The 24116-nt window shown below is 42.0% G+C and overlaps 3 protein-coding genes across 5 annotated transcripts in view; 1 reads left to right on the forward strand and 2 right to left on the reverse strand.

Annotated features, from left to right (window-relative positions):
* The first annotated feature begins 215 nt into the window (after positions 1-215).
* On the forward strand, positions 216-13687 carry bpnt2 (3'(2'), 5'-bisphosphate nucleotidase 2). Of its 3 annotated transcripts, none has more exons than XR_013790672.1 (9): positions 216-786; positions 2888-2960; positions 3985-4131; positions 6240-6399; positions 7684-7779; positions 8788-8949; positions 9536-9670; positions 10813-12818; positions 12858-13687. XR_013790672.1 is itself a non-coding variant. In XM_079508342.1 (8 exons), exons 1-8 carry the CDS (start codon positions 659-661, stop codon positions 10953-10955), a joined length of 1044 nt encoding a protein of 347 aa, XP_079364468.1. In that variant the 5' UTR covers positions 216-658; the 3' UTR covers positions 10956-13687. The 3 variants fall into 3 exon arrangements, 1 of the variants encoding a protein (XP_079364468.1); XR_013790673.1 differs by having other exon boundaries at positions 10813-12177; positions 12232-13687; XM_079508342.1 differs by having other exon boundaries at positions 10813-13687.
* A 3905-nt stretch (positions 13688-17592) lies between these two features.
* Positions 17593-21392, reverse strand: ankrd45 (ankyrin repeat domain 45; the record flags this gene model as incomplete). Its single annotated transcript, XM_079491666.1, has 5 exons — positions 21209-21392; positions 20136-20303; positions 19154-19248; positions 18651-18783; positions 17593-17606 (listed from the first exon to the last, which is right to left on the reverse strand). Exons 1-5 carry the CDS (start codon positions 21282-21284, stop codon positions 17593-17595), a joined length of 486 nt encoding a protein of 161 aa, XP_079347792.1. The 5' UTR covers positions 21285-21392.
* Positions 21393-21723: 331 nt separating this feature from the next.
* The window catches only part of LOC306914645 (dual specificity protein phosphatase CDC14AB-like), a gene marked incomplete at both ends in the record, with an annotated part of 30984 nt that continues 28591 nt past the window's right edge, over positions 21724-24116 (reverse strand). The window contains one exon of the mRNA XM_079491791.1: positions 21724-21772. Coding sequence (XP_079347917.1) covers positions 21724-21772 — 49 coding nt within the window. The remainder of the gene's footprint in view (positions 21773-24116) is intronic.

The following is a 24116-nucleotide window of genomic DNA, read 5'->3' on the forward strand; positions in this document are numbered from 1 at the left end:
AATGGGGGTCCGCGGGCTAATTAGTGTCAATTTGTGGGTCCTTGACATGAAAAGGTTTGGGAACCACTGGTGTACAACACCATATATTATATAGTATGTGTAGTACTACTGTACTACACATACTAATGTAGTCACCAGAGCCACAGCCCATATGATGACATCACTAAGACAACCCGGTAGAGAACTGTATAGTCTCCTCCCAGTGTGTGCACGTAGAGAGGAAGCAGACAGGCAGAACAGAGGTAGTTCTGTTGTGATGATGGTGGTGGTGATGACATGATGGTTTGCTTTGCATGGACGACTGGGACTAGTATTCAACATCCAATCTTCATTATATAACGCACTGAAGTCCCAACGAGCGAAGAGTCTGAAGTTTCGCCCTTTTTGGCCGCAAAGTTGACATTAGAACATGTCGGTTGCTGCCATTAAGCACATACATCTGGCTAATAATATTAGCTTGCGTTGACAACACGGACGGCAGATCGGGGCTGTCTGTCTGGACAACAACAAAGTCACACACACACACCAGCATCTGGTTGATTCATTGGCAGCCCAGGAGGTTTTGTACACATAAGTTGTGTGTGTGTGTGTGTGTGTCAGACAGAGTGTATTATAGATCCGTTTGAAGTGCTGTGCTGTGATCTGGTCTGATCATTCCATGGGCGGAATGGCTCCCATGGGGATCCGCCTGTCGCCACTCGGCGTGGCCGTGTTCTGCCTGCTGGGGTTCGGCGTCATCTACCACCTGTACGCCGGGGTCATCTCCAACCGCCTGGCAGCTTTCAGGTCAGTACAGTAGCCCCATATGTGCCCTCTCCCTAAGCTCATTCTGTAGCTCCGAGCTACAGAATGAGCGTAGGGAGAGGGCACATATGGGGCTAGTCAGTACAGTAGACAGTAGTAGTCGGTTCTCTGACTGTTCAATATGACTCTCATATTGAGAGAGAGAGAGAGAGAGAGAGATATCAAATACAATCCTATGCTAATAATTTAACTATTGAGTGTTTACAAATTATCCTTTTGGTTTCACACCATCTCAGAGTAACACATGGATACAGACCGTTTTCAAAATGCATAATCTTTTGAAGATAGCAGATCTACAAGCTCAACTCGTCGTAGAACTGGTATTTTCAGAGAGAGAGAGAGAGAGCATTTAGCATATTGACACTATATTATCTGCACTGTGAGTGACTCTTATCTCTATGTTCTCCACCACCACCACCACTGCACGTGTGCCAAACCAACTGCCAGTCACAATAATCAAGCAACAAAGGCTGCATGATAAACTTTATGCAAAGACAGAAGATTCAAAATACTACTAGGCCTAAAAACTTGCATGTACATGTAGGCCCACTGTGCTGTACTGCAAACCAAAATGTTAAGCTAACAGGGTCTTTTCAGAAATGTGTTTGCTAAGATTTGTCAAATGTTTTAACGATTTATATCACTGAAGAAAAATATGCAAGGTTTTAATATACTCTTTATTGTTACATTCTGGCATATCATAGCCAACATGTCTGTTAGTGAATGTTACAAACTAAATGCGTTGGTGCAACATTTAATTAAAAATAATATTGCACCAACGGTTTTAACATTCAATGGTTTATTGGTTGATTTATTCTTTCTTTTAAAAAAAAACAAGATAGTTAACAGCACAGGCATTACGGTCAAAAGTTACTGGTATACTAAAAGGATAAACGCCCCAGGGGCTTGTTTGCATTGTGGTCGACATTTCTGTCTTAACATATCGTTAAAAGTTCCTGTTTTTCTTCTTCTAATTTGAAGCATTGGGTGCTTCAAATAAAAAAACAAAAAAACAAACAGGAACTTAAAGGACCACTTTTCAACCTATCTTCATATAATAGGTCCTCACTAATAATCATGAAAAAAATGGCGCAATAGGAGGGCTGTGGGCAGTTCAGAAACCGTCCTCCAGTGACATCATCGATGGGGAATACATGCTAATAGAAACTGCAGGCTTTCTAGTCCTGAAAAGTTGCAATGCGAATGCAAAGCCATCGTTCTCACGATAATGAAAATCTAAACATTTTTGTAAAAAAAAATCTTTGTTTAGAAATAAATCTGCCTAATGATGATGTCACTGGAGGACGGTTTCTAAACTGCCCACAGCCCTCCTATGAGACACAGACTGAGTAGAAACAAATCGTGCCATTTTATCATGATTATTAGTGAGGACCTATTATATGAAGATAGGTTGAAAAGTGGTGAAGTGGTCCTTTAAGTGTCCTCAAGTGTCCTGACCTGTACCCTCGAGTACATCAGTTCATACTTGATCGCATGCAGGTGTTGCACAATGAAAATTGCCGAAAGTATGACTCAGACTTAACGTTTACATTTTCGCTTTGACGTTTTCTCATGTGTCTTTTCTGAACCTCCCTTCCTTCCACCTACCTACCCATATTTCCTTTTTTTCACACTCTCCTGTCACTGTCACGTTCCTCCTTCCATCCTGTGCTGTTCTCCTTTTCTCTCTGTCCTCCTGCACGACTTCTCTTCTCTGCCTCCATTCATTTCTATGTGGTTCTTAATGGTGATTGAATGAATGCATTAAGAACTTCTCATCACAATGAAATCAATCTCTTCCTCATATTCACCAATTGCACCCTTCCTTTGCTTTCTCCCTTCATCATTACACCATGTTCTCTCTCTCTCTCTCTCTCTCTCTCTCTCTCTCTCTCTCTCTCTCTCTCTCTCCTGCCTCTCCTTGTCTCCCCTCTGATTATTTTAATGGCTTTTTATCGTTGATGGAATGGTTTGGTTAATGTGCTTTTTACTTCCCCCTGCGTCCTACCCTGTCTGCCTTCCACCGTTCTCTCTCTCTCTCTCTCTCTCTCTCCCCCCCCTCCCTCCATCTCCGTCCGTGCAGACAAAGGAAACCAGTGGATCTGAGGGACCTGCTGGCTCTGTCGGTGGAGGCTGCAGTACAAGGTGGCATCGAGGTGAAATTAAATGTTGATTTTGTCCAGTAGAGCAAGCCGGGGTCTTCAGCGTTTTTCATAGCAAGACCCCCTGACGTGAGCATGGACTCTTCAGCTTGTTTGAGTAAACTAGACCTGTACGTGCCCGTCGGCCACCGGCCTACTTGAGAACGATGCAACTTGGGAACCTAATAATACCCGTTGTCAACTTGTCATAGCACCCATGTTACAGTAACTATCTGTCTGTGCCCATACTGTATAAGTGTAGGTGTGGGGGCACTGCACTCCCTGCGGGGGTGTTGAAGTCGGTTGGGCAAACGATTCTCGAGTTACGTGCATTACAACCGTACACACGCGCACGCAGAGACGTGGTCGCATTTATAGTAGGATGGTGACAACGCGTCATTCCAAAATGTGCTGCGGCACCATTTCATCAAACCCGCTGAAGATGCCATACTAGTGTCCCGGACCCCGTGTTGAAGACCCCTGCATTAGCAACGCATGGTTGGTAGTGTACTAGGCACATCAGTGGCGCATGCACACTCAACTGGTAAACAAGCAATTTTCAACAAGTTAATTCTCAACAAGTTCAACTTGTTAGCAACTTTGTTGTTTTGCTGATGCAAATCAGCCAAACATATTTCCTGCTGTGTCATTTTAACACACTTTAAAAAAGGCGCTACACACAGCCCATGTCCTCGGTAGCGGATACATATATCTGGTGCAGTGGTGATAGCTACAGTAGTCGTCACAGGACAGTGTTGGTTATCGGTGCCCATCTCTAAACCAACCTCTGTTATACGATTGTATATCGTTGCTGTCGGGCATAAAGCTCCAAAACCCTTACGTACTAGTATGTTGTGACAAACTCTCTTATTAGCACTTTTCATTGGTTAAATATTTATAAAAAGCACAGATAGACTGAACCACTTTAAACCTGATGTACTGTACAATATACAATCAATTGTATATCAGCTATCAGTTGCATGCCACTCCCATGTGACAAAGTATAACATCGGGCGTTGCGTTGTGTTGTGTTCCCCAGGTGAAGAAGGTCCGTGACGAGAACGCCCTGGCGGAGAGTTCCAAGGGTAAAACCAAAGAGGGCGCCAATGAGGCTCTAACGCTGGGGGACCTCCGGTCACACAGGAAGATGTACTACCTGATCAAGAACACCTATCCTGAACTGACGGTGAGCACAGCTAAGCAAATGGAAGGGCGTGCGTGCGTGCGTGTGTGCATGCACTGGGTGTGTTCAGAAGGAGATGGTGGTGGTGACTAATGCCTTGTTTATGCATGGACTACGAACCTGGTTCGCACGAATCACACACCTAAAATACTAGATCTGTTGTGCAAGCGTTGTGAGCTTGTCGAGCTGCTATTTCTGGGGCTATAAAAAAAGTCTTCTAAATCATGACAGTTTTCTGAAAAACCTATGTTTCTACATCTGAAAATATGTTGTTCCAGGGACCCCCGCAGAAGCAAAGATTGGAGTTAAAAACGTTTTCTCTGAAAGAATATATATTCAAAGATTTGCGCCACATTTTCAAGATTTTTCAAAAATAGCAGATCTACAAGCTTGTAGTGCGGTGCCGTGCTATGAGCTTGTAGATCTGCTATTTTTTCAATAGCTAAAGTATAACAGAATTCTTAAAACACTAAAAGGGGTTCCCGTCCAGAATGGGTTAATGTCTCTCTGCATGGGACCTCCCCTGTATGGGATCTACATGGAGAAACCTACATCTAGGATTGTCTTTTTTGAGTGGTGCAACCACTCCAAGGAACAGCTTTGTCACTATGGGACTATGTCACTATGTTTAGAGTACCAATGTGACTATGTTTAGAGTACCAATAGGGGGTGCTGTTGCACCACTCGCTTCAGACTGGTCTGATTTTTTAAATTAAATAGAGGGAAATTAGTAGTAACGCCTGTATAATAGTCATCTCAATAATAATCTCAATAATATGATAGTTTGACATTGACATATTGAGAAACTGCTTCCTTCTTTTTCTTTTCTTGGTAGGGCTTAATAGTGTGGGTGCCTGACTTTCTTATAGAAGAATTTGAAACACGATCCGAGACACACCTTATTGTCATTGTAAAAGTTACTCTTCAGGCTTTTGTGACCAGTTGTTCAGACAAAAGCAGGCAAACAAAAGCAGATTGCATGCGTTGAACCACTTAAGCCGTATGTACTTTTATTTACGTCAAATAGCTAAACTAGTTTATCTACAAGCTTTTAGATTTGGCTGCTGTTTGTTTCCTCTGTCTGTAATCTCTCTATGTAATGACCTGCCCAAAGTAGGGACGGATGCCAGGTTGAATGTGGTTGATGCTGTCATTTACATCTGTGCACTTTTGTTTAAGGCTAACTATATCTTTTTTTTTCAATTCATTTTTCAACTATTAATGTTTATAGTCTGCTGGGTCAGTGTGGGATTGGGCCGTCTTGCCACCTTGCTCAGGGTCTGGAAAACGATACAGTACACAGTACATATAGACCGTGTATCGTTTATTTCATTTGTCGGGCAGAAACCTCTTACTGTATCTCCAAATTTGCGTAAATGCATGGCCTACTTGATCATGCTATAGTATACACTGTCACACAAATGCATCAGAAGTAGCAGATCCACAAGCTCGGAACGCGGTGCAAAGTAATGTGTTCTGTACTTGTAGATCTGCTACTTTAGCTACTTTTGAATTTGAATCCTGAAGTTGGTTTTGGACATATGTGGTTTCCACACGACAGAGACCATATACTATATCAACGGATCGATTACTCACCCTAAGCTTTATCTTACACCTTGTGTCGTAGTCAATCATCACAATGTGACACATTTTGAGCTTGTAGATTTTTTTTAAATAATACATTAAATTGATTAGTTTGATTAACCCATTCTGGGCGCGAACCCCTTTTGGTGTTTTAAGCATTATGTTATGCTTTAGCTATTGAAAAATAGCAGATCTACAAAGCGCGGCACTAAGTGCATAGCACCACGAGCTTGTAGTTCTGCTATTTTTGAAAAATCGTGAAAATGTGTTGCAAATCTTTGAATATTCTTTCAGAGCGTTTTAACTCAAATCTTTGCTTCTGGGTGGTACCTGTAACAATATATTTTCAGATATGATCCGCGGCCAAAATACAGATAAATCCGGGGGTCCTTGACATGGAAATGTTGAGAACCACTGACATAGAAACATGGGTTTTTCAGAAAACTGGTAGAATTTAGAAGCCTTTTAAAAAAAAAAGGTCTAAATGGATTATTTGGTGCACCCCCGTCCCCTACTTTTGTTCTCAGGTGAACAGCGAGGAACACGACAACGCAGCGGACGAGGAGCACGGGGTGTGGAACCGTGAGATCCCCCCCGACATCCAGAAGATAGAGGGAGGCAGGGAGGTCGCTGCGGAGTCCATCACCATATGGATAGACCCCCTGGATGCCACGCAGGAGTACACTGGTACGTGTGTGTGTGTGTGTGTGTGTGTGTGTGTGTGTGTGGGACCTTTGTTACTGCAACTTTTGATTATTATTTTTATATAATTTGTTTTATTTTTATATAAAAATGTGAATGGATTTTTTTGTCCTACACAAAAAATAAAAAATATATTCCCATTGACAATGAAAGGAGAAGTTTACGTCACAGTGTCTGAACAAATAGGCATAGTGTCTATTTTCCGTCATGATGATGTACGATGAGAACAGCGCCCCTCACTTCACACTAGTGTGATTTTTAAATATATAAACAACTACATTGATTAGTATGGTTGATTAACCACTTAAGCTCTACTTTATTTAATATATACGTTGTGTTCAGCAGTGAAAAATACATTGTGAAATTGTTCACAAGCAGTGTGAGCTCGTAGATATGATGTTTATCCCATTTAGGCCTGCCGTCGAAATTTAAAAAATGTCTTCAGTTTTCTGAAAAACCTATGTTTCTATTTCAGTCGTTCTCAAACAATTTCATGTCAAGGACCCCCAAAAATATATGTAATTGGCCGCCGACCCCCATCTGAAAATGTGTTGTTCCAGGGACCCCCAGAAGCAAAGATTTGAGTTAAAACTTTTGCTCTGAAAGAATATATATTCAAAGATTTGCGCCACATTTCCACGATTAAAAAAAATAGCAGATCTACAAACTCGTAGCTTGTGAGCTTGTAGATCTGCTATTTTTCAATAGCTAAAGTACAACATAATGCTTAAAACACCAAAAGGGGTTCCCGCCCAGAATGGGTTATGCAATAAAAAAATTAAAAAATGGGGTTAGAAACAACATCTCTATTGTTTCCCCCAAAATATATTATTTTTATTATCTGCTTTTTAAAATGATTGATTACGGTATATCCATTAGTTCGATGAACTATTGCACCCCCTACTGTGTGGGCTCACTGGTTCCAAAATGAAATGGGAGACTCACATATGTCCTCGTCTCCTTTTCCTCACTCTGGTTCTATTCTATTCTCCTGTCCTAAATGTCTCGCCACGCCCTGTCTTTATCTCCTTATACCCTATCTCCTTACCTGCCTCGCTGACCCTGCTGATCCTCCCGTGTGTCATTTTTCCACTGGATCTTTATGTAACCCCCCCCCCCCCTCGTGTGTGTGTGTGTGTGTGTGTGTGTGTGTGTGTGTGTGTGTGTGTGTGTGTGTGTGTGTGTGTGTGTGTGTGTGTGTGTGTGTGTGTGTGTGTGTGTTGTGTGGTGTGTGGTGTGTGGTGTGTGTGTGTGTGTGTGTGCACACAGAGAACCTGGTGCAGTACGTGACCACCATGGTGTGTGTGGCTGTGGATGGTAAACCAGTCATAGGGGTCATACACAAACCCTTCACAGGATACACAGGTACGTGTGTGTACTACTATTCAGTACGCGTAATGCATCGGGTAATAACATAACAATGAGCAGGTGCATGTGTTAGGTATTTGTCCGACACCCAACCATAAACCTAACCTCACTCACAGGAAGCCAGGGGGTTAGTTTTAACCAGAGCCATAGAGTAAGACAGAGAGGGGGCAGAAAACTGAGCGCTGTTCATGCAGCCTGGACAGTGACAAGCTGGAGATGTGATCTACAAGCTTACACCATAACATGTTGTAAGCTTGTAGGTGGCCTATTTTGGGTTATTCTTTATTTGAATATTATATAGTACTTTGAGTGTTTTGAAGTGGTCAAACCATAAATGCAAGTTCAAGAATGTCCAGGCAATTCTAATGATCTCGGATATTTCAGTCTATTTCTGCAATTTCTTCAACTGGTGTACCGTATGGCTACCAAAAGATCATAATTCTACACATTGTGCAGATTGCTTTATGAAATACTGCTATAACGTGTGTTTGGCTCCTTTCACGCTGTTTCACAAATCAGTTTTTTTTTTCAATTATGAGATTTTATTTTGCATTAATCCATGAACTTGTACTGCAGTATCGTATCGATCTCATTGACCATGCATATAATACAATATTGTCAACAACATGCATCCTTACTTTAACCTACAGCATGTCCAAGCAGGCATTCCTAGCTTTTTAATGTGGGAAGCACCTTTTTGCCAGTTCACCTTGAATATGTATTTTGTATCACGACTCATTTCAGTCGTTTTGGATTCCATAGAAGTGAGATTATGTCTTCTACGGAAGCGTGTCATGCACCGGGAACATTTGAAATAGGCGATCTACAAGCTTACACCATAACTGTGTGTGTGTGTGTGTGTGTGTGTGTGTGTGTGTGTGTGTGTGTGTGTGTGTGTGTGTGTGTGTGTGTGTGTGTGTGTGTGTGTGTGTGTGTGTGTGTGTGTGTGTGTGTGTGTGTGTGTGTGTGTGTGTGTGTGTGTGTGTGTGTGTGTGTGGGGGGCAGCCTGGGCGCTGGTGGGGGGAGGGACCAACGTGGCTGCGCGTACCTCCTACGTCGTCAACCCCCCCAAGGTCATCGTGTCTCGCTCCCACGCTGGGAAGGTCAAGAACTTCATTCAGGAGGCGTTCGGTCCCAATGCCACCATCATACCTGCAGGTGGAGCAGGTGAGCATACGGGCCTCTACCCTGAGAATATTTACCGTGCATGTTTTGAAAAGGAATAATTATCTTTTTATTTTCTTTGACCTATAATGATGTGCCCAAAATACGGCTGTCAAGGTTAATCTAGTTAACCCATTTAGACCTGAGGACGATTCTACAAATGTCTTCTAAATCCTGACAGTTTTCTGAAAAACCCTATTTTTCTATATCAGTGGTTCTCAAACATTTTCATGTCAAGGACCCCAAAAAATATATGTAATTAGCCGCCGACCCCCATCTGAAAATATGTTGTTCCAGGGACCTCCCCCAGAATCAAAGATTTGAGTTAAAAACGTTCGCTCTGAAAGAATATATATTCAAAGATGTGTGCCGCATTTTAGCAGACCTACAAGCTCGTAGCGCGGCACCTTGTAGATCTGCTATTTATCTATAGCTAAAGTATAACATAATGCTTAAAACACCAAAAGGGGTTCCTGCCCCAAAATGGGCAGTGGACAGTACAGATTTCCTCATGAAAGTGTCTCTCTCTCTCTCTCTCTCTCTCTCTCTCTCTCTCTCTCTCTCTCTCTCTCCCCCCGTCCCCCTCCAGGCTATAAAGTGCTGTCTCTCCTGGAGCTTCCCCAGGGGGAGATGGAGGCCTCAGACCAGGCCGACGTCTACATCCATGTAACCTACATTAAGAAGTGGGACATCTGTGCTGGAGCTGCACTGCTGGCTGCGCTGGGTACGCATAGATCAGGGGTGGGCAACTTTGACGATGGAGAGGGCCAATATATTTCCACACTTCACTCCAGAGGGCCACAGTGCATATTTACTGTCGTAGCAAAAAATAGCCGATCTACAAGCTCAAAATGCGTCGCAATGCGACGCGTTTGAGCTTGTAGATCGGCTATTTTTGCTATATTTGAATTGAAAACCTGTTTTTTTTTTTTTTTTTTTTATTTATTTTTTTGCTATTTTAAAATTGGAAACCTGAAAAGTAACCTTTTTGTTTTTATTGAATTTCAAATGCATTTAGTTATAGTTATGTTAACTTTATGAACTTTTTGACACAAAAAGACTAACATTTTAATACTAGTCATTTAATACTAGTCATGAAGTAATTAAAGCGGGGTTGGAATTGCAACAGCTGAAATCAATACTATATCAGTATTCTGATATTAACATGCAAGTGAAGGTGGGGGCCGCATGTGGCCCCCGGGCCGCCAGTTGCCCACCCCTGGCATAAATGATGAGCTTTGATTGTTTTAGTTCTATTTCTGAGGTCAACTTTTAAGGGTTCACAAACTTTTCAATCTGCAACGAGTTAAAAACGTTCACTCTGAAATAACATATATTAAAATATTTGCAACACATTTTCACGGTTTTTCAAAAATAGCAGATCTACAAGCTCATGGCTGCGCTACAAGCTTGTAGAATTGCTATTTTTCAATAGCTAAAGTATAGCATAATGCTTAAAACGCCAAAAGGGGTTCTCGTCCTGAATGGGTTAATTCAGGGGTTCTCAACCCGTGGGTCGCGACCTCTCTGGGGGGGGGGGGGGGGGTCACCAAATTTTTCTTCAACTGAATAGCTGGGAAATGGTACATGCATAAACTTTCCTTAATGATTAGATCTGGTTTCAGTATTCATTTATGATATATTTTCTCTATTATTAGGGTTATTTTTTCAGTCAGTATGTATTGTAATGGCGGGGAGGGGGTCGCGAGACATGGCCAAAGCATTTCCGGGGGGTCCCCAGCCAAACACGTTGAGAACCCCTGGGTTAATTTATGAGTCTCGAGCTAAAAAAAGTTTGGGAACCACTGACTGAACTACGAAGCTGTACAGTGTGTGCTGACCGTAACGTAACGCTGCTCGTTTCAGACGGCCAGATGACCACTCTCCAGGGGGAGGACATCAACTACGGCGGCACCGAGGCCAACAAGGGAGGCCTGGTGGCCAGCGTCGGCCTGGACCACAAGGCTCTGGTGGAGAAACTGCCCCACTGGGATCCCGACCAGCACTGATCGACAAAACACACAGAGCCATTGACGTCGTCGTGACCACAAGGTACTTTGTAGGGAGAAAAATAAAGAAGATAAACACAAAAAAATATTTTCAATAAAAAGTATTTTCAACAGAATTTGAAAATGCATTATTTATGTCGTACTGTACGTACGACACAGCCGTGCAAAGACATATAAATTGGCCTTTAAAAAAAAAGAAGATGGAATACGTTCTGTTTTCCTGTGTGCCAACACTCCAATCAGTGACTTAACGAGGGAAGTACAATGGGATCGTGACGCAAGCGTGGCCGTCGCCAAGAGAGAACCACCTTTTGGGCCGGACGGACGGACGCATATCAATGGCTCTGTGCACGCAGCTCGCTCACACATCCGATACCCGCCAGTGAGATCAGTTACCCACCCACCCCTGTGTACAGTATGGACCTATCTATCACAGCGAGCAGCGGAACAATGGAGTATCGCTCGTTCACACGTTAACACCATTACAGACAAACAGGCAAAAACAACTTTATTATGGATGGCGAAGTTCAAGAGCACAACTGGCTGGACGGGACATCGTCACCGTCGTGGTCATCGTCACCTGGGGGAAAACGATCACTGTCATCACATGCACTGCCATGACGATCAGGCAAGGCAACACCATCAGGAGAAACCAATGAATCCAGGCCCGGATTGGAAGAAGAATTAATTTAATCCTAAACATGTTTTCGATTAAAGTGCATGCCCTAATGATCTTTTCATAGTTTGTGACGATGCAATATTAGTATTTCAGCATCTAAAATGACCGGGTGCTGCTATCCCTGAAAGCTGATCTGAGAACTAAGTACTGTATGAGCCCTGTCTTTCATTCATCCAAAACAACCACACAACTGGAAAAGTCTGGATTGTTAGAGAGTTGACAAATTAAAACAAACTGGATACATGAGTAGAAAATAATACATGCAGATGCTTACATACAGGTGTACTGTACGATACAATTAAGCAATTAACATTTGCTCATGCTTTGTGGCATGTACAGACATTCTGAGCAGCCCCCAGTTGACACTCTATGTTGGATCAAGACGGCGGGAGAAAAAGATCTACTGTAAGTGACTGTGAAAGAGGGTTCACTATTGGCACGGATGGCAGGAGCTTCACTCACAAAGACTTGTGACACTTTTGTTTTGTTTCTGTTCATTCCTCTAATGGGGTACATGCACACACAGCAGCCATTTGATATACAGTAGGTGTTACCGGTGATACTAATAATCCATGTGTGCAGTTGTACACTCTTCAGAGTTACACACCCGTACAGGGCCATTTGGGACCCACTCAAGGACAGTCTTGAGACCCAGTTCCAGTGAGCCAACATGCACAATAGCAGCACCCTGACTCTGTTTGACCATAACGGAACACACCTGTGATTAAGGAAGTATAGGGAAGGGGCTCGGAGGCAGGAAGAGTTATTCTGTGTGCATATACCCCATTTGTCATGACGTCTGTAACATCCTAGTCAGAGTTCCTGGACTGTTCGGTCGGTCTCCCCGCGTGTTGGGGGGTGTTTCTTGTTCACGTTTGACTTTGTCATCGCCATGACGCAATTTATCCTCATGCATTTGGCTGAGGAAATCATTGAACTAGCCTGGACTAAAAGATAACCGCAGCAAGCTTGCACAATTCCCACCGGGGAGGGAGGGGGCACAATGCAGAGATCATTTCATAGTGTTTTTTTGTTGCTATTTGTCATTGTCACTGTCAGGCGGTAACGTATTTCTAAAATAGTTTTATTTTAAGTAAATATATATAATTAGTCATGAGTGATGCACAGATGTATCGGCCACACCATCGGTATCGGCTGATATTTGCCGTCGTCGGTCAATATCGGTATGGGCAAATAAATCTGACATTAACCGATGGCAGTAGCCGATATTTAGCTGTTGTTGATAAGCATACATTTTGCGTTGGCTACGTTGGTGTGTTGGTTATCTGCAGCCTACCAAGCTGTAGATTATGAACATTTATTCCTCGTATTGAAATGTCTTTGTTTCCCTGGCACAAAAGGGGGAAATGACAACAACTATAATTGGTATAGCCTATCGGCTACATTGATATGTTAAACATCGGCATCGGCCAATAATTTCCATATCGGTGCATCCCTAGTCATAAGCTCTTTTAAATATTTTCATTGGTTAAATATTTATACAACTCACAGACTTAACCACTTTCAACATGCGTTCCCTGTTTTGGGCATGTTGTTGGTGAATGTTTTCTAGACCTTTTTACAAAAATTGCACATCTACAAGCTCACGTCACATCATGGCACGTTGTGAGCTTGTAGATTAGCCATTTTCGCTATTTACAAAAAAAACAATAACATAAAAAATGAAATGTGGAGATACAAAGGTTTTTGTCTGACAGCGACAACATGTACAACCAGGGTTTTATTTCAATTAGCCTGAACAAGTCACTGTCTGGAACCATGTGTCCATTCTTGAGGTGTTGGAAATAGTCCAACTCTGTTGTGTTGTGCCCTCTACCGTACTGGTCTCAGAGTGTTATGTTTTGACATGACAGTCATCCATCCAGCCAATAACGATACAGTACTGAGCTAAAATGAACATTTGCTTTCCTGCATTGAAACAGCAGTTAAAAAAAATGTAACTCACTGTTACAATACTTAAACTGTTGACTGTGAAGAAAAAAAAAGATACAAATGTCAGTGAATTGTTTATAAAGTGTGTCTTACCAGCCTGTATATTGCTCCTGAAAACATTGTATTGGGGGTGTGTGTGTGTGTGGGGGGGGGTGTATAGAATCAAAGTCTAATGTTCATAAAATATTAATAGAATAGATTATGGTAGTGACCTGGAGAAGCCATGAGCAGTTTGTATTATATTAATAGAATAGATTATGGTCGTGACCTGGAGAAGCCATGAGCAGTTTAAAGGCCCAGATGGTGATGCATCTTCTGAGGAGATGAAATGCATGGATCAGGCCTTAAAATGCAAACGATGCCAGTGCCTTGGATCGGCGTTATAGGAACCAATGTCATCTCTTTGCTGATGTGGGAATGTTGTTATTATGGAAGCCCGGTGTGAGGATGTGTGTTGGCTTACAGCTACCTGTGCTGCCTGGATGACGGGCAGGAGTGAAGGATGCTCTGGTGTAATGATGATAGGGTATTTACTGTCCGGGACAAATAATCTGTGACAGTGGTTCCCAATCTTTTTCATGTCAATTGACACTAATTAGCCCGCGGACCCCCATTTGAAAAGAGATGCCTGCATGTGATTCTCAACCCGTTTAATTTCAAGGACCCTCAGTTTTACATGCATTAGCCTACGGACCCCCCATTTCATAGCATTTCTATCTCTGGGACCCCTGATTTATCTTGTAAAATCAATGTTAATTTAACTCTGAGGGTGTACAAATGGACCCGTTTAGCTGGGGACCCCCTGGAGCTCCCTCAAGGACCTCTGAGGGTCCCCGGACACCACTTTGGGAACCACTGATCTATGACAACATTGGTGCTTGGATGAGAGAGTGACATAAATAATATAGACGGTGTGTGTTCCATCCTTCAGTCAGCCCTCTGTGTGTTGTGTTGGGTTTATATGTATAGTGTACAATAGCACATTTTGTAAAATAATTAGACTATATAGTATACCAGGGGTAAGCAACAGAGTTTGTCCTCAGACAAATGTCTCTCCGGGACTTTTGATATTGAGGGGCCGGACTGCCCCGAAACATTTTGGCCCTTTTTAACGTCAATTTAGTCTAACTTGACATTAAAAAAGGCCAAATTAGAGGAATATCTCGATTTTAATGGACATTAAGACTGTTTTCACAACCCGTGCCAGCTACACTCTCTGTACTGTCACTCTCAACATGGAGTTTCAGTACATTATAATTATAATAAACCTTCTTTAGGTGTGAATAGTTTCTCTATTTGGACATAAAAAAATCTCACTGGCCAGATATTATCTCTGGGGGACCAGTTTTGGCCTGCGGGCCGCCTGTTGCTTACCCCTGTAGTATACAGTAATGAATGATGGGGTTGGAGGGGGACGTGTGGATGTGTTGGAAGTTGGGCAGCTAGAACAGCCAATGAGCTTTAGGATGGAGACAGAGCCATAGGATGATGTCCTGTAGGTACGATTGAACACTTCTACCCTTTATTTTTATTTAATTTTTTAATATGATGATGTGTTTGTTTAGTAAAGATCAATCGCGGAACAAGAGTCCTGGAATAACATCACTGGTGGTGAGACGATAGCCTTTCTGAAACACAGCTGTTGCAGTTATGACTCTGCCTGCTGATGACTAGGGTTGGGATCCTTTAGGATTTAAACCGTTCCCTTTGATGATTCCTATATGGGTGTTCCAAATTGACCCTAACAGGTCTGTAACTCTGAGAGTGTACACATCTGTACTCTCAGAGTTATGGTGGTCCATGAAATGTAAAGTGTTTAGAACAACCACTACTGTAGTTGTACAGCAGACTATATGGACCCTATTTCTGTCAGTGCCAAGCTTCTTTGCCTTGATAACTTTTGGGGTCCTTGACATGAAAATGTTTGAGAACCACTGACACAGAAACATGGGCTTTTCAGAAAACTGTCAGGATTTAGAAGACATTTGTAGAATTGAACTTAAGTCTAAATGGGTTAATTCTCTAATTGCATGTCGTCTAACTCTGAGTTTAACTAACTCAGGTTTATACACACAGTGCACACGCTGGCATTTCATTGGACATTCTGAGTTCACCTCCAGTCTGTAAAAGGGAAGGATGTCTTTTTTTTATTGTGTTTATTTTCGGGGGAGGTATACATACATTAATATTCAAATATGGAAAAGCTGTAGATGTAACAAGTTTGCTCCAATCAACTGAAGATGATCACACTCATAATTAGATCATTATTTTTGTTTGCATTGAATGAAAGAGAACACTACGGTTCACAGAACAACTGAATGGTTAAGTTGAAAAATGAATGTCCTTGTCTTTGGTTTCTTGTTGTCCTGTTCTGGTTTACAGTATAATGTGTGAATATTCTTGTGATTACATAAAAATGTATTCCAATTCCAATCTTCTTATTTTATTTTTTTTATAATATAATTTCAGGGTTATTATTCAGTTTTCTATTCCTACTGTATGTTCATACTCATGCAATGACTCAGGTCACACTGTGAAAAATACTAAAATGGTCAAACATAATGAGAAACCCTCCATCTCTCTCTCTCACTGCCTCGCTGATACTGTACATGGACATTTTCCAGGCACTGAAACTGGATAAAGTTGCCTTTTTTTTCTTTTCTTTTTTACATAGGGGAATTGTTGAAAAGTTGAAATGACAGTGTACCATTAAAACATTTCTTCCGTGTTTCCCTTAGCCAGAACCTGATAGTGTGGGGGGCGGGGGGGCTTTCACGCATGCATGCAGCGTGCGTGGACCCGTGCACGTGCGTGGGTGACATTTGTGATTTTATTTTCTTTGTTAGCAGTCTTCACGGTTATTTGCCTTTTTATTTGGCCTATTCGCGGCCGCCTACTAAAAACATCATACTGCTGGTCATCGTGCATGTAGGGGAAACACTGTTTCATTTTTGGATGGATTAAAGAGCGCAATAAGCCTAGCATGGCACCGAGTCCCGGCCAGGGTCAAACTGATCACACAGCAATAGTATTAACGCTTAGGAATGACAAACTACAGTCTGGAAATGTAACCGTTATGTCAAGGCCTTAACCCATTTTGGGCGGGAACCCCCTTTGGTGTTTTAAGCATTATGTTATACTTTAGCTATTGAAAAACAACAGATCTACAAGCTTGTAGCGCGGCACTCGGTGCAGCACTACGAGCTTGTAGATCTGCTATTTTGGACAAATCGTGAAAATCTTTGAATATAATGCTTTCACAGCGAACGTTTTTAACACATCTTTGCTTCTGGGGAGGGTCCCTGGAACTCATATTTTCAGATGGGGGTCAGCAGCCAAATACAGATAATTCTGGGGGTCCTTGACATGAAAAAGGTTGTTGAGCACCACTGACATAGATTTAGAAGATATTTGTAGAATCGACCTCAGATCTAAATGGGTTAAACGTTAAAAGATTACGTGTGCACTCACAGAATGAAGGCCTTCCCTGTTTGAACTGCTGGTTTAGTAGTGTGTCCATCCTCCTGTCTGTCATGCTGTAATAATAGCTGCCATGTGTCTTATCTCTCTCATCCTGACTCTGTTAGTAATTTAATAAAACAGTTGCGGTGCATGATGACGATGATGACATTCGTCCATTGCTGTTTTTTGGAAATGCTTTGGCCATGTCTTGCGAGTCGCGAGACATAACCTTAATAATAGAGAAAATATATCATATACTAAAACGAGATATAATCATTAAGGAAAGTTTATGCATGCACTATGTGTACTATGTAAACTCTCATTTTCCAGCTAATGTTTTTAATTATTATAATTTTTGTATTATCTGGGGACGCCCCAGAATAATTTCGGGACCCCCGAGGGGTTGAGAACCCCTGCCATAATGGACTCTTAAAGCCCAAACCACACCAACAGCAAGAGAGAGCCTCCAGAGCTTTTCCCCAAACCACATCATGTCCCAGCTGGGCTCCACTCTGATCTGGACCTGTGGGATGGAAGGAGGGTTTACAGAGATGATCCTGTGTATAGGTTATAACACTATTCACGAACATCACACTTATGTGAAAGGACTAATGATCCTAATGATCCTGTCTATAGGTTATAACACTATTCACAAACATCACACTTATGTGAAAGGACTAATTTCGGAATATCTATAAATACAGTACGATGTGTTGTTGGTGTGGTTGCCAATAGGCAGACTATTGTTATTGACTATATTGTTGTTGCACGATTTAAAGGTTTCCAACGGTTTAAGTGCTGGTGCTTAATCGCTGAAATGTTTAAATCGTTTAAAATCCTTTAAATTGTGCAATAACTCTATTCTCCCCTCCGATTGGCCAGCGATTCAGAACTCTTCCCAAGGCATTTGTGCGCTTTGCCATCAACTGATTGGACAGTATGCAAGTTGACATACCCAACTCAACTCTTCTAATTGAACAATATTTCTATAGATATAGGCAACCACCCTTGCAATTACGCAGGATTGCATCTTTCTATTTTGTACATTATGGATTTATGATTATGTAGTATCTTCCCTGCCGTTCTGTGTCACACTCCAACTTTCCAATGCATGCCAATAATGAGTGCGCTAATTTCCCATACCTTTTGTGACCGACCTCAGACCTTCTTAGGGGCTTTGGCAGGAGGACATACAACAGCTGCTGTAAATGACAATAATATACAACATAGAGCAGTCATGTCTAAGTGTAATGGGTGTCTACGTCAAGGATGGCTGAAGTCCAACCTACAGTCTACGCATCAGTATGTGAACGTAAACGTCTAGCCCCAATAATGAAAACACTGAATCAATGATTCCCTGTCTTCACTGAAGATGTCAGATGGAGTCTCCACTGAGATATCATATGCAGTGGATTACTGTTCTCCTGGGATGAGTGAGTGTACGTTTTAGGAATTCTGTCTTAGTTAAAACTTAAAATGAGTATCCCTCTTAAAGGTTTAGGTAATGCAGTCAGTGGTCCCGGCTTTATGTTTGACGAAGACAATGAAACCTTGGCTGTATACTGTACATGTATCACTATAATCATAACTCTTCAAATAACCTGAGAGCTTTGAGAGAACGGGCTGCAGAGTGTCCTCCATGTGTTTCTGCTGGGCAGTGAAGTCTGTGGCCGCTGGGTTTTTAGCATGCTGGACCCAGTCTGACTTCGCGGAGCATGTATTCGAACACAAGTTCTGTACAGGGGGAGAAGTATTTTCACAGATTACACACATGTATCGATGGACCAAGTGTAGCGATATGGAATGGAATGAAGCAATAAGCCAAAGGGGTTCCCGTCCTGAATGGGTTAAACCCCTCTTTATTTATTTTCTTCCTAAAAAGTACTTGCATTGCAAAACGATGCAATACAAAGTCAAACGATGCGGTAGCTGAAATTAAAATTGATGCATCGATACAGTTACTGTATCGTTAACACTCCTAGTATTCCCCAATTATGTAACATTGCGTAATAAAGACAACTAGAAGCACATGTTTACTTTAAATTAATGATATAACTTCTAAAGATTGTTGATGGTAGACGTTGATTGTGCAGGAATGTTTCACCTTGTCTTCCTTGTTGAGTTTCCCCTGGATCTTCTCTGGGTCAGAGATGATATCCCTAATGTAGTTTATGTAGAACACAAAGTCCTGTTTTGCTTCTGCAACACACACACACACACACACACACACACACACACACACACACACGTACACACACACACACACACACACACACACACACACACACACACACACACACACACACACAAATAAAGAGGGGTTTAATTACTCTTCCATTCCATATCGCTACACTTCTATCCATACATGTGTGTAATCAGTGTTCATGTCAAGGTGCAAGGTTGTAGAATCCAAGAGAAAGTAGGCCTATACACACATCTCTAAAAACCTTTCGGTGCTGAACAAAAAAGATACGGTACAGGAAAAGGAGATGTAGTCCGCACACGGTTTAGCAGCCACGGTATTTTTATTTAAGTTAGGATGACAAAAATGGGTCAAAATGGGTCTTCGAAACGTTATCATCCTAACTTAACCCATTTCGACCTGATACCAGATTCTACAAATGTCTTCTAAATCATGATAGTTTTCAGAAAAACTTATGTTTCTATCTAAGTTGTTCTCAAACTATTTCATGTCAAGGAGCCCAAGAATTATATGTAATTGGCCGCCGACCCCCATCTGAAAATATGTTGTTACAGGGACCCCCCCAGAATCAAAGATTTTAGTTAAAAATGTTCTCTCTGAAGGAATAAATATTCAAAGACTTTTGACACATTTTCATGATTTTTCAAAAATAGCAGATCTACAAGCTTGTAGCGTGGCACTCGGTGCCAAGCTATGAGCTTGTAGATCTATTTTTCAATAGCTAAACTATAACATAATTAAAACACCAAAAGGGGTTCCCACCCAAAATTAAAAAAATACTGCTGCTAAACAGTGTGCGGACTACATCTCCTTTTCCTAAGGTGCAGGGTTGTCCATTGTGTGTTCAAATATTGCACACACACACACACACACACACACACACCTGCTACCATAAGGCAGTCAGCACAGGCTGTGTGAGAGTATCTCATGGCCACTTCCAGTGGCCTCTCCCGTCTGAAGGTCTCAGCCTGTATGTCAGCGCCCAGCTCCAGCAGAGTCACCACTGTCTCCAGATGGCCCCAACAAGCAGCGCAGTGCAACGGGGTGTAACCTGTCAGTCACAACAACAAGCAGTGCAGTGTAACGGGGTGTAACCTGTCAGTCACAACAAAGACAATCAATGCCTATTTTGACATGTCATGATATAATGTAGGAGAGGAATTTCCCCACAAATTAATAATAATCAGAATATGTATTGAAAAAAAAGAAAGGAAAACGCTTGTAGATCTGCAATTTAAAAAAAATAGGGCTTAAGTGTTGAAAATAACTGGGATGGTTAGAATAGTGGGCACTAAGGAAGCCACCTCAAAAATGTAAAATGTGCCGTTTTTTTTAATCAAATTGTAAAAACAAAAAATAGAATATGTAAAGTAAGTTTGTATGTTTTGAACATGCACAGTGTACAGTGAACCTTGTATGCCCAAAATGTTTAGATATGCAGGTTTCATAGCAATTGAAGAAATGTTAATTGTCAAATGTCCAATCATGTTCTAATCATGTAGCCCAAGGGTATAGGCAACCTTAGGCACGGGTGACGGGTGCCAACATTGGCACAGGGGAGGGTGATCACTGGTACACTGGCATAAGTGTGAGAGAGGATCAGTGAATGTCAGCTACAGCAGCAAAGTCGTCGACATTGGACTCTCTCTACTACAGTGGTTCCTAGGGGTCCGGGGACCCCTAGGGGTCCTTGAGAGAGTTCCAGGGGGCCTTGCAGGCTGCAGCTAAATGGTAATTGGGAACCAAATGGACTCTCATGGGTCTGTAACTCAGAGTCTTCAGAGAGTGTTTGGTTCCATTTTACACTCTCAGAGTTAAATTAACTTTGATTTTACAATATATTCCTACAGCATGGCATTAGGGCATATATTTTCAAATGGGGGTCCGCATGCTAATGAGTGTCAATTTGGGGGTCCTTGAGATGAAAGGGTTTGGCTTTGGGAACCACTACTCTACCTCTTGTTGACGGCTTGTTGACGTGGGCTCCGTTCTTGACCAGCAGTTCTTTTACGACGTGGCTCCTTCCCAACATGCATGCAACAAACAGCGCATTCCTGCCAGCCTCATCCTTATATCTAAACAAATCCCTATTCTGTGATTCTTCTTCCCCCGAAGCGTCAACACTTGTTTCACAATGACGACGAAGGCTTTCCACGTCTCCGGCTAACACACAGTTCAATATAACGTCATCTTCTTCTTGGATTTGCATTTTGCAAAGTGTGCGAAAACATCTACTAGTCTACTACTGTTCTCATCGCCAGGTCGTTTCCTATTTACCGTTTCCATGGATACTGGACTGCATGGTCACAATGCCATGGTCCATGATGTGGCGAAGCAATTTTACTTTAAATGAATTTAATGTGATGTTTTCATATATATTTAATTACAAAGTATATTCTTACAAAACTGTGTCCGTACGTAGGCTATGACTTTAGTCTAAAAGAAACACATTTTAAAGTGGCTTTGAAGTTCTATGTGGGAACGAAACTGCAGAAACACGCCATCTGCTGGTTGATGTAGCTGACACGAAGACACAGGTGTTGTCAGAGGGACACGTTTAGTGGTTGCACACTTTCTTTGAACACGGCGCGCCGAGCAGAAACTTTAATGTTGACTTGTTTTGTTACAATGTTTGAATGTCTAAATAAGAACATCCCCTGGTTTCACGTTTGGTTTGCGGAACCGGATTCATTCACATTTGTACAAAGCCAAAGAGGTATGTCTGTCTGTCTGTCTGTCTAGCTGTATTTAACACTCTTCCAGTTTGTTTGATGTTTGGCGTTTGTTGTTGTACAACACATTACTTCCGTTGTGTGCGTCTGATGCCCTCTTGAGGAGCTGTTCTGTGACTGTCTATCTATTCCTTTAATTAGCGTTTTCGTTGTGAACATTTCTCCTGATTCAACCTGTAACTCGTCTGAAGCATAGAGCTATAAAGCTATAAAGGTCTGAAGCCGTTTGTTTGCCAATTGGAACTTAATACTACAAATAACTACCACCAGTCACCATACGGTGGCGCCAAACTATCAAACATAATATCATACACATGTTTTTACTTTAAAAGTACAATGTACCTTAGTCATTAATCAGACGCTCTTAAAAAAACTTTTCTAGTGGTCTCGTAAAATATTCAAATTTGTTGAGATAGGATTTTTTGATTGATTGAAATATTTATTAACAGAATTACAGTACATTTCAAGCACAAACTCAATACAAACTAAGGCTGTTAACTGTGAGTGGACGACCCAATTAAGCATTACACTTGTTTACAAGAGGGTCCACCATGTTCAATTCATCAAAACATTTAGACTCGGCACTGCTGTTCTCGGACAGGGACAAACTGCAGGTTGAAAATGCCCTCAGCTCTGAACTCGGTAGAATCTGCCCCTTTCTCGCTGATAACAAACTATCTTTACACCTGGGAAAAACTGAATCCATTCTCTTTGGATCTAATTGTAATCTTAGCAAGGCAAATGGCTTCTTGGTTAGAGTGGGTGACAATGTTATCACACGTAAAGATGAAATTACCTACCTAGGTTCCATCCTGGAGGCTAATCTTTCCGGTGATAAAATGGCCACCAACGTAATCAAAAAAGTCAACCAAAGAACAAGATTCCTTTACAGGATCTCCTCACTGGTCGACAAAAACACCTTGAAGACCTTAACAGGAGCCCTCGTACAAGGCTTCTTTGACTATGCATGCACCTCCTGGTACCACAGCACCTCAAAGGCCCTTAAAACTAGGCTCCAGACTTCCCAAAACAAACTGGTCAGGCTCCTACTTGGCCTCACCCCCCGAACCCACCTCACCCCTGCCCACTTTGACAGACTGGCATGGCTTAGGGTTGGCGACAGAGTACAGCATCTTGCAATGGGTCTGGTCCACAAGATTCGATACTCCACCAAGATACCCATGTACCTGTCTAGATACTTCCTTAATGTTAACGAAGTCCACACCCACCACACCAGAGGGAGTGCAACGAACCATGTACAACCCAGATTCGGCACAAACAAGGGACTAAATTATTTTCGCTCCTATGCCACCAAAATGTGGAACACCCTACCAACAGTCATTAAGACATGTGAATCCCTTGACTCCTTCGAAACCGCTCTCAAAGGGCACCTACGGATGGCTGCAATTCGAAACTGGCCCCTGTAAAATCTGAATCCCCCCCCCCCCTTTTCCCCTCACTGTATATGTTTCTTTTCCCTTTTTACCTCCATTATGATGAATTCCTGTTCTGTTCTTTGTCTATATAGAAGTGTCTATTTGTACGTCTCTAAATGTTTTGATGAATTGAACATGGTGGACCCTGTTGTAAACAAGTGTAATGCTTAATCGGGTCGTCCACTCACAGTTAACAGCCTTTGTATTGAGTTTGTGCTTGAAATGTACTGTAATTCTGCAAACTGTTAATACAATTTTCAATCAATCAATCAATCAATAGACACTTCTATATAGACAAAGAACAGGAATTCATCATAATGGAGGTAAAAAGGGAAAATAAACATACAGTGAGGAAAAAAATCACACCCGTGTGAACTGAGTGGTGCAAGGTCTTATATAGTCTGATCAGCTATGTCAGTGACGTCACACACTAACCATAGCAACCATGCGTTTTTTTGGTACGAACAAACAAACACGGGTACACGGGTACAAAGCCAGTTGTTGGAGTGGTTTGCACCACTCATAAAAGGGTGGGGGGGTTCAGATTTTACGGGGGCCAGTTTCGAATTGCAGCCATCCGTAGGTGCCCTTTGAGAGCGGTTTTGAAGGAGTCAAGGGATTTGCATGTCTTAATGACTGTTGGTAGGGCGTTCCACATTTTGGTGGCATAGGAGCGAAAATAATTTAGTCCCTTGT

Source organism: Electrona antarctica, assembly GCF_951216825.1.
Source record: "Electrona antarctica genome assembly, chromosome: 1".
NCBI classification, from domain to species: domain Eukaryota; kingdom Metazoa; phylum Chordata; class Actinopteri; order Myctophiformes; family Myctophidae; genus Electrona; species Electrona antarctica.